This window comes from Atractosteus spatula, chromosome 6 (assembly GCF_055471065.1).
Source record: "Atractosteus spatula isolate fAtrSpa1 chromosome 6, fAtrSpa1.hap1, whole genome shotgun sequence".
Classification (NCBI taxonomy): Eukaryota; Metazoa; Chordata; class Actinopteri; order Semionotiformes; family Lepisosteidae; genus Atractosteus; species Atractosteus spatula.
In genome coordinates this window covers 9,839,343-9,851,055 of record NC_142711.1, presented here as the reverse complement: position 1 = coordinate 9,851,055, position 11,713 = coordinate 9,839,343, and the positions used below count along the sequence as shown (strand labels likewise).

The 11,713-nt window shown below is 38.3% G+C and overlaps 1 protein-coding gene across 1 annotated transcript; it reads left to right on the top strand.

Moving 5' to 3' along the window:
• Nucleotides 1-7,773: 7,773 nt before the first annotated feature.
• bhlhe22 (basic helix-loop-helix family, member e22) lies at nucleotides 7,774-10,070 on the top strand. Its single transcript, XM_088919235.1, has one exon. It carries the CDS (start codon nucleotides 8,173-8,175, stop codon nucleotides 8,983-8,985), a length of 813 nt encoding a protein of 270 aa, XP_088775361.1. The 5' UTR covers nucleotides 7,774-8,172; the 3' UTR covers nucleotides 8,986-10,070.
• The last annotated feature ends 1,643 nt before the right edge of the window (nucleotides 10,071-11,713 follow it).

Genomic DNA, 11,713 nt, shown 5'->3' with positions numbered 1-11,713 from the left:
ATTAAATAAACCAGTTATATTAACAAATCACATGCCAGGGAAATCAGCTCATTTAGCTCGTCATTAGCTTTTAAAATCTAAAATAGCAGTTTTTAACCACAAAAGAGAGTCCGTAAGAATAAAATGGGCATTACTAAGTTGAATTACTAGGCATGGATAAGGAAGATGATTTCAGTAGTAGTGCGCAGTAATGTAGAATTTCCATCCTGTTTCTCCACATGAAACATAGAGCTAATAAAACACGCTTTTCAAAATGTATAGAACTATACCAAAGGTGTGAGTCTTTGTTGATATGCTTCCCCAATTTTTGCACAGAGGGCTGGTGCAATTTACACACATTCGTTTCTGCAGTCTTTCTCAGTCTTTCTCAGTTTGGTTGAGGATAATTGATGGACAGCAATTTTCATGTCTTGCCACAGATTTTCTATGAGATTTAAGTTAAGACATTGGTCAGGTCACTCAAGGACATTTGCTTTCTTGTTAAGCCACTTCAGAGTAGCTCTGACCTCGAACATTTATCTTTACACAGAACAAAGGTTTATTGTCCCGTGGAAAGATCAATTTTCTTTCCAGTTCTTGGTCTTTAGCAGACTTAAGCATAATTTCCGCTACGATTTGCCTGAACAATATTCTGTTTTCTCCTTCAGTAGTGATAAGCTTCCATGTCCCTACTGATGAGAAGAAGCACCATAACGTCACACCGCCACCATCGTGCTTGACAGTAGGGATGATGCTGTCTTGGTGATGTGTGGGGTGAGGTGACTGTGTTGAGTTTGTGTCAGATGTTACACTTGTGACAGCCCAAGAAGTTCATATTTTGTCTCATTTCAACATACAACCTTATGCAACATATTTTTAGTCTCATCAAATGGGTTTGTCATTCGGCAATTGAGGGCAGATGTGTGGGGTAACCAGGATATTGTTAACTCATTGACATTTTATCCAAACCCGGTCATTGAACTATGCAACTTCTGTAAAGGTATTGTTTAACCTTATAACCCCCCTAACCAACCAGTTTCCTCCATGCCTGGTGGCTTGGTTTGGAGGGATACTCTGATCTAGGCTGTGCCTGATTGTGACGATACACCCTCCACTTCTCAGTGATCAATTTCACCATGCTCAAACAGACAATCGGTGTTTCTGAAGTTTTTAGACCCTTCTCCTGATCTGAGCCTTTCTGCAACTTTATAAATGACTTGATTTGAAAGCTCCTTGGTCTTTGTGGTTAAAGATGTGCTTGAAATTCTGCACAATGCTACCGGGAAAGGTGCATTTATTCCAAAATTGTGACACACTGTTTCTGCACACAGACAGAGGCCATTCAAATGGCTAATTAACTAATTTAGGCTTACTGTAGCAAAGGGGCTGAATACTTATGCAATTGACATACTTTATTTATTTTATTTTTATTTGCATCTTTTACTAATATTTAAATAATTTCACTCATAAAAGTTTTCTCAGGTTCTGCTTTGAAATATTCATGTTAAATGAATGTGTGCACTTTTTTGTCATTTAACAAAACAGGTAGGAGAATTAAACACAATTAAATGTTTTAAAATAAATCAAATTAAATTAAGCTGTTATGTTTCCAGATACACTCAATTCCATGCTTGATGCTAACGCCAAAGGTCACATTTTACTAATTAAATCACTATTAAGTGATGATGTTTGATATACGTGTAGCTGGCTACATGAAATTAAAGGTTGAAAATATCTTATTAATAAGATCAGAAACACATGATATCCCTGTTTATCAGCTTCAAACAATTTTAATTGTAGCAAAAAATGTAATAAATAATATAATGGTGTGCCAATAATATTTTTCTTAACTGTCACTGTTGGGTGATTTCAAAGCTTAAATTATTTTGATTGATTTATGGAAAACTCAGCTCCAACACCTGAGCACTGGATTTGAGCCTGAAGAGATGCACTAAAAGTCAACACTCAAGTGTCAAATAGTACTGTATGTAGCTCTTCTGCAGCCTGGCTCTCATAATTGCCCAGAGAGGCTAAATATCCTTCAATAGACAGGAGGGGTAACAAGACCCTGAACACTTCTATATTGTTAAATCACACAAATATAAAAACGACAAGGTTGTGCATTACACTCTGTAGTAACAGACAAAAGCTGGCTTCCTTTACTGCAGGCCCCATGATCTGAGCTATGGCTACTGGGAAATTGAAGTACCTTCTACATAGGGTGGAAGCTGGGAAAGATGCTGTATATCAAACCCCACCACATTTGAATTCCTAATGAAATGTTGTTGGTTAGAATGCTCTGCAAATATTTGTTATTGACTGTATGCAAGTATATATAACCAGCTGCAATGCAGTGCTTTTGCAGTCCACAAGTGATGCTGTAGAGACGCGGATTGACTAGTCAGAGTTCATCTTCAACAGTGTCACTACACAGGCAGTTAAGATTTCAAACCCTCTTCAGTATCACTAAACATATGAGTTTCTGGGACTCATCTACTCTTCTTGCTGCTTTGTACAGCAGTTACCTAATACCGTGATGAACATCTGTCGACGTCTGCAAAAAGACAACCCCTTCATTTGGAAAGAGGACTGTCGGGCTGCCATCAGCACGGAGACACAGCCATTCTGATGCCACAAACCACTGATCAGGATTTGCTTCCAAACATCAATGCTAGAGATAAGCTGAGGGGGTGCTTCCATCTTTGCTTTAGCTTGATGGGCTGTATAACATACTGTAGCTTTCTACAGAGCAGATCTCAACAAGGACTAAATACAGTGGTGCTGTATCACTTACACCACAATCTTTAACTCTCTTCTCCAGCAAGGCTTTGGGAAATAGATACTCAGCCTTAAATAGCAGAGTTAGTGTGGAGAATAGAGTGACCACCTGTGCATTTGGTACAGAGTCATAATGGGTCTCGTTTATTCAGAATCTCTTTTATACCAACCTTGCGTGACAGAAACCAGGGAACTGCTCTCGTCTGTGGGAGACCCCTGAGTGAGACATTTGGGGAGGGGGACGCAGGCATAACAGGAGGATTTAGAACTGATCCTAGCAGAGTATCTGCTTTCACAAAAAAAGATAAGACCCATCTACTCCAAAAGAACGAAGAATGAACACATTTAGATGGCTGAGAGTTGAGCTGGAATGAAATCCTGCAAATTCACTGACCCTTGATGCCCACCATTGCAAAGCAAGGTTGTAAGCTGTCTGCAGACATCTCTCTGAAAAAGAGCTGATGCTGTAGTTTATGGGAACAAAAGGAACAACAGACCTAGGAGGGGTGGCAATAGCTGGGAAGAGCATTGGACATTTGTGATTTCTCACCTCCCCCAAAGCTGTCTGTGCAAATACTGGACACGTCTTCAGCAGTGGCACTAGAGGGGTGGTGTGCTGTAACCAGGTCTTTGGAGTTCAGCCCTTGGGAATTAATTGTTTAAAGTCACAACCACCATTGTGCAGAATGTTTCAATAAACAGTAATACATGAGCCAATGAAAAACCCCCAAACTGTATACATGCTTGCAGACTTAAAATTAAAAGCCATATGATACCTCTTGAGTCTGTGAATTTTCTATACCAAACACATGCAGACATTCACTACATTATTATTGTATTAAAATACAATAAATAAATAAATAAATAAATAGGTAATAATTGTCTGGGTCATACTGTTTTACAGCAGGTGTTTAGCGTGTAATGTTATAGCACTATTTTGCAGCATCCTTTGCTCAACCAATGCTGTAGCTGAATAAACAATTCATTAGAACTTTTAATTGGACTTTTTTTCAATTTTTGCTATTTTAAATATTTTAAAAAATTCTCTACATCAATACAAAACGACTCAGTTTGAAAGAACAATTTCAATAACTACTACTGAGGTCATTCCTTGATTTTTTTTTTGTTGAATTGGAAGAAGCATGAGAAACTGAATTGATGGGTGATTACTGTGTAGCAATTTACAGTACTTATAAACTTACAGTTTATAAGTTTGCCCAGAAGGAGGTGCTATAATTGCAAGAATTAACAAGACAAAAATACTTCAGTGAATTGCTCCTCATGTAATTCTTTCTTGTTTCCACTTTTTGGCCTAACTTTTACTTTGTTTCTGTATTTTGTGCAATGGAATGAACTCAAGCAGCTCTTCTATCCTGGCCTTTGAGCACACAGACCATGAGAACTTACAAATCTAGAGAAATAAAGTGTTAAAATGGCCTAATTAACCAAATAATGAGTTCCCCGAGTTCAGCTTGGTGAGAAAATAATTAGTAAAATCAGGCAATTAAAATCTCAGGTGGAGTGGAAGTCAGAAGTGTCTGCAGCCCTCGGGGATCAGAGCTGGGGAAAAAAAAACTTAGTAGATCAATTTAATGGTTCTACTTTTAAAAAAGCCTTTTTCCTGGGGGGAAATATACTAATTCTGTAACAAGTAGATCACAGGATACACGAGCAAAAATGTTTCTTCTTGTCAAGAATGAACGAATGACATTTTGTTGATTTTGTTTTCCTTAGGCAAGTCAGTTTGCAATAAAGAAGGACTTTATTTCTGTTACTCATTTAGGTTACTCAGTAAGTTCAGAACTTCAGCAGGTTGTTAACATATATTATTTGTATAGCCCAGGGCTTATTAATTTGTGTTCATGTGACATAAGAATGTAAAAATGATTAATCCAGCCGTTTTTTAAAAAGACCCTAGTGTCTGAGCCTCATCCAACAAGCCGGTTCACAAGTCTTTGGGTAAAGAAGTGTTTCCTGTTCTACCTAGTAAATACATTTTTACTTTCCTGTTGTAGCCTTTGTTACCTGTTAGGGTTTTATATACTTCAAAAACATCCCCTCGATTTCTTTGTGTGGAACTGAAGAGATTTAGCTCCCTTAACCGGTCCGTGTGTGACTCCTGCTGAGACAATTATTCATTCTCATCCCTGTTTATTATAACCCCTCTTTATTATAACCGAATCTGCTGGTTTTGTTGAGATTATTTAATTGATATGATAATTTATGAATTAGGCATTTTTTTATTTTATTAAATCCTGTAAATTGAATTTAAATGTACATATAAAAGCATACACAAATAACTTAAAGACAGCAACTTTTAAAGACGGAAAACAGTTAAACAAGTCGTACTGCGTCAAATTCCGTTAGTTCAATTTAGCAACCGACAGACCAGCTTGAATGAAAACCAGCTGATACTAGGGTAGTGAGGACCAACCTTCCTTAGCTGGTAATTACATATTTCAATCACCGCTGACCTGCCGTGTACTGTTCTTGCCATTAGATGGCGATATGGGTTTAAATAATGGAAGTTTTAGCATCGTATCCTCTGAGTTCTTATTACAAAGCGCAGTAAAAACTATCAGTAAAAGCAGTGACAAAAGAAAAGGAAAACGTTTCTTTTGGTCCGAGATGAAATATTTTTGGTTACATTGTATGCTTATTGTTTATCTCGAAAACTGTCCCCAAATTTCCACACGAGATAGGAAAGGTAACAAACGAGAGAAGGTCATTTTGCACTAGAAATTGAACTAGCAATATTGGTGTTTTTGCTCTCATTCAGCCATATCTTGAAGGAATCCGGAGTATGGGCTTCAACTCCATGCCTTGGCATGTGTTCTGTACTTAACAACCCTTTTTTCAAGGAGTAGTCTCCATTTAGATTCACTTTAAGATTCACTTTCTGGGATTTTCCACTTGTGTTCATCTTCATTATAGTAAACATCAGTTCTTCTTACATTTTGTATTCTTTTCAAAATCATTCCTTTAGCTTTGTTCTACAGTACTTCTGCCACGTAATAACAATTTTAAAGGTCTGTAGTAAGAACCCCTTTGGATTTGCAGACATGAGAGATGGCCTTAACACTCGCTTTTCAAACGTCTGTTACGTTTTTGCAACAAAATACATTTCGTAAATATTCAGACTTTTGAGACAACAGTTTGTTTCAAATGCAATTCTCTCGGTTGTCAATATTTTCACCTAATTAACTGCAGAAGTTGCAACAATTATCTATTTAATGTGTTGTCCCTTAAGAATAAGAATATCTTTAAATATAGTAATAATTATATTCTTTTCCAATACTTATTTTTATTTTAATAGTTGATTTTAGCACGTAAACATGATCGTTTTACTTTAAACTAAACAGACAACCAATGATTAATAATCTTTTTATTTAGTTTTAAAATATTTCCACGCTTACAAATGTATCTATTATTGTATTTTTTACACTAAACCTCGAACATCTGGTGAGAACAAAAAGTATACTCCGGTATTTTGTTAACTGACTTCAAGTACTTGTAAACTTTTTTTAAGCTGAATAGGACATCAATGTATCACATTGTGACTATGTAATTACACACATTAAAGTACAGACAAATCAACTTTTCAGATTTCCCGATACATTTTTACGAAATTAAACGGCTAACCACGCGTCCTTTCCTATGATACATCAACATAGAAATGTAAAACTTCACCCTGATGCTATGAAGACAAATCCATCCTTCTATCCATCCACAGAGAGAAGTCATTTTGCTCGAGGTAATCTTTTTAATTTGATCAAGTAAACCCCTCCCCCAATTCACATATACACACACACACCACCTCCTCTCCCCTGCCGGCCAGCGGAGACGAGAGAATTTTCTCTTTATGAAGTTGAAGCCCCAGTAACAAACGTTCCTGTTCAAAGATGGTCATTCCTTGATCAAACGAAGCACCCAACTGTTATGATAATACCTTTCAAAACAGGTTCTGTAGCAACTCTCATTTGTGAATCTATTATAGAGATTAATAGATTATTTCTCCCCCTTCAACCAATTCTCAGCGGAAAAATTTAACCATATGGTAAGATGAGAATTAGAATTTCATCACATTAGAGTAAAGTGTAATGAAAAGAGCCTAGCACCTGGGGCCAACACTGAAACACACAATTAAAAGATTTTTAATGAAATCAGGGGAACAAACACTTTCACGGGGGCTCCTCTTCTCGTTCGGTAGAAATGAATTTGCTCGAGGTGCTAAGAACTATTTATTTTACAGATGTCAGAACAGAAAGACCTGCTTCAAAATGTCACTCGTTTAACGGTATAATTAAAATGCAACAGAAGACAAAATAATAGTGTACGTACCAGTATGTTATGGCCAGATAAAAACCTAGAGCGTACCCCGATTTTTCTTCAGTTCAGTACTAAATATAGCAAAATAAATAAATTCAACAATATCAAGATGAAAAGGCTTACTTCGTGTAATGCAGCGAAAATGTAAAATCTTCATAAGTAGCCTAAACTGTCTTGGGTATGGTGACTTTTTGCTCCACGCAACACATCTTTGGGTCTTTAAGAGCATTTTAAAGCATTGTCATCTCATCATTTACATTTTACACCCAGCAGCACTTTACATATTCTTGCAGTTCGGAAGTAAAAATTGTATCTGTCTTGTAAACGGCTCTAGGAGAAACTGAACAACAAAAAAAAAGTTGATCTTTTTACACCTGTTAATAAGAGTTAAAATGTTGTAATCAACTCGCACATCCCAGGCGTCAATAATTCACTCTTCTTTTGGTCATAACCGCTATCTCCAGTATTAGAGGCGTTATGAAAATCCTTATTTCCAAAGAGGGCATTTAGTGTGCTCACTGAGGGGTGAAAGTCGCCACACATGTCAAGCTAAAGGCAGTTGTTGGGTTACTAATAGGACACAACGCCTTGCAAACATATGTATTAAGTTGTGTATACAGATGGCAGTGCGAATAATAGACCCGGCGCCTTTTATAAAGCTGTAAGCAGTTCCCTCTGATCAGAACAGGGAGTAGAGACCATCCAGACGGAGGGGGCAGATAGCGCCCGGGATTGTTTGTTACCGTTTTAATCCTATTAATTAAAACGTTAACCTGATTGGGTAGAAAGCTCCGTCCCAATAGGCGAATCTTCTTCATAATAATAACCTGCTTTGAGATAATGATGTAAAAGACTCCCCCGTCTGCTGCTGCTGCTGCTGATGCTGCTGATCGCTTTCGAAATCTCGTGAAGGTGAATCGAAGCAAGATAAACGCCAGAGCAGGGCACTTCGCTGCGCGCTGCCGCCTCCACAGTTTAGTCGACAAGTAGAGCAGGCGTCAAGATCAAGTTATAAGACAGAGCCTTACAAACATTATCAGATAGAACAACGCGAACTGTGGCAGGGCACAGGATCCCAGAAGGACTATGGACAGGAGTATGAGCATGAACGGAGCAGAGGGGGACCTCTTTCACAAAACTCTCAGCGCTGTTTCCAACAAAAAGATGGACTCTTTCAGATCAGCTGCCAGTATCGATCTGCCTTCCCGGGATCGCCAGTCACCGATCAACTGCTTCGATCAGAGTGACTCAGACCCACTCCAGCCTGGGGGTCTAGGTGGCGGTCGAGGAGGCGGGCTTGGTCTTCCGACCGGATCTTTGTGTGTGAAGTACGGGGAAAGTGGAAACAGGACTTCGGCAGCCGAGAGCAGCGGCGGGGAGCAGAGCCCAGACGATGACAGCGACGGCAGGTGCGAGATGGTACTCATGACGGACGCGAGGACAGCGGCTTCTGGGGGCAAATCCGAAGGCTCCTCAGGTAAGAAAAACAAAGAGCAGAAATTACTGAGGCTGAACATCAACGCCCGGGAGAGAAGGAGAATGCACGATTTGAACGATGCGCTGGACGAACTGAGAGCTGTGATCCCCTATGCCCACAGCCCCTCGGTGCGGAAACTCTCCAAAATTGCGACTTTGCTACTAGCCAAAAATTACATTCTCATGCAGGCGCAAGCCCTGGAAGAAATGAGAAGGTTGGTGGCTTACCTCAACCAAGGCCAGGCTATTTCAGCAGCCTCTCTGCCAGCAACGACAGCCCTGCCCCCCGGCTTGGGTGCTTACGAGCAGCCGGCTGGTTATCCCTTTCCCGCTGGAGTTGCAGCGTCCTCCTGTCCCGAGAAATGTACCATTTTCAACAACGTCACCTCCAGCCTCTGCAAACAGTGCACTGACAAGCCTTAAAAATCAGCAGAACTGCAAGAGGTAAACCACAGTAAATCACAGCAAAAAAAAAAGTGCAGAGACGAAAGGAAACGTTACATTGGGTGAGATCAAAAGTCCAACAACCCTGTGCATACGGAAAAGGATGCCGAACGAAGCTGAGAAACTTTTTGTTATTATTCACAAAAAGGCACCCGAAGTGAGAGCCTCTAAAATACACGTTTTTTTTTCTTTGAATATACTTGATTGTGTAAATATAAATTATGCTCCAAGTGCTGGCGAGAATGGAAAACAAAACCAAACAAAAAAAGTTTATGCCTGGTTGCAAACGTTAAATTATTTGAAAATCATTGTGCACTTTGTAACTGATCACTTACCATGATATGGACCCGAAGGAATTACTTGTTTTAACGACCTGACAACATTCAGCCATCTCCTTTTTTACTTTGAAAAGACACATAACCCTTATGAACAGTTGCTAATTAACATTAACAACAACGCTGCTGCTTGTATCCAGTTTATTCTCAAAGTACGTATTTTGTTTTTAAATCAAGGTCATTTCTGGAACTTGTAAGAAACAGCTGCTCTTTAAAAAGTACGTGATTAATTGACAAGACGTCATTACTGTATGACAATAGGAAATAGGACTTAAGGTGAATATCCTAGGTTTGAAATTTGGAATTTGAAGAGAACATAACCGCTTAAAGACAAAAACCTGTACAAAATACTAGTATCTTTCACGGTTCTGTATTACTTGCCTTGTCGGTTATTTTTTTCTGTGTATGGACATGCTATATTTTGAAGGCCCTGTTAAAGGTGAAATTATTTCACTGCCATTGCATAATTTATTTATTTTATGACCGCATGACACTGTATATTTTCTTCATCGCGACCTAGACTGGTGTGAAGTATAATTCATAATTTTCCTTTTTCGCACTCTTTCAGTGAGGCTGGAAAGATAACCTTTGATCAGACTGGTTGCCAGGTCAAGGATACAGTACGTGGGGTAATATCGATATCCATTAGAATTCAGATTATGACTGCCATTTGGGCCATTTGTATGTGTTGCTGTATTGGAAAGCTTTATTAAAATATTTTGAACAAAACTAATTATTCTGTGTGCTGCTTTCTGGCTTTAAAGTGGTGCAATCGCGTTTTCCTATTGTTTGTATTAGTGTAGGGACAAACTGTACTGTATATTTCTTAAGTTTTCTTTGCAGAAGAAGAGAATGTAATCTTAAAATTTACGTATCTTAATTTTCTCCTTACTCTCTTAGATTTCTTATAGAAACAATAAAACTCTAGTAGTTTTCAGGGACCAGAATTATGGTTAGGAAGCGTCTTAAGCCGTTGGTCTTGTTAACTAAAAGGGTGTTTTCCATAGAGCTGGAATGTTGGTTCGTTAATTAACTGGTAAGTAACTTAACTAGCAGTTTGTATTTTTGTATCCTAATAACCACCTAATTGAACTGGAGGGGTATGTAGCCACCTTGTCAGTGTTAATTTGTATGCTCTTGGTGTGCTGTTGGTTGTAGTACAGGGCTTATTTTTAAAAATATCCAGCGTAGTTGTCTTCGGAACTTCACCATATGTCCTCGATGACGCTAAATGTGGAAGAAATAGAATGAATATTCTCTGCTCCACTTGCCATCGGAATGATTAATCAGAACCTGTAACTTTTCATGAAACATAATTGTGAAGTGCCACAAAGCCCAGCGAAGACAGGCCAGACGGGATGGAAACTGAAGCCCCGAGGCAAAGGAAAAATGTCTCTTAGCGTTACATGACAAAGCCTGGGTGCACCTAATTATGATTATTAAAACAATTTCCATGACGATGTCTAATATTATGTTAATTCGAAAACAACTGTGTATGAAAACTGTCGACTATAATACCTAAATTCATTTAATGAAACACATCGTTAAGGCAATTAAACCTCCTGGATGTGATTAAGGAACATAATTACGACACTGTTCATTGCCATAATTGGGTGTCTTTAATCACAGAGCGGAGTGATCAGCAACACAGCCATTAGTTTGTATTGTTCTGTCTCTGCTGTCCATCACGATGATTAGGAATTAGCCACGGCCAAGGGGCATCTTTCTAAAATGGTGGTGGCATTAATTTTAAACAAGAGTCGTCGCTTTTTCGCTTTTAATTCAAACAGATAAATGTAGATAATGAAAATCGAGCTGGCCTCCTATAAGACAACGGTTAGAACAGCAGTCCCTTTCACTTCACAGCGGGTGGCGTAATGTGCTAATTATTAAGTAAAAATATTTAAATAGGTTCAGAAAAAAACAGGCTCGTGATTGTGAATTTTATCTGTACCTTATGCTTCCATTATCACAGTATCTATTTATATCCAGGGTCTGTGTTTTGATGGTGGAATTATAGTTTATTGATGTTGATGTCTCAGATATCAGGAAAGGTGATGTGCAGTGTCACCGTTTTAACCTTAGCTATAATTATACAGATGCCTTAGAAATATAAACATTAGAAATTAGAACAAACCAGCGGTGTCTTCAGATAACTTTTATATTGTAAAATATACTCAATTTAAATTTTACTTGCGCATTAATAACATTTAAGCGTTGTTGTTCCCAACGTAACATACTGTACGTCGAGAACAAAATGCTACATTTTCTGAAAATGTTACGTTAAGTATTTTGATTGCAGTTTAATGGTAACAACCAATTAACGAAGTCAAGCATAGGAAATATAGAAATTATAGATATGTTGTTTTCAT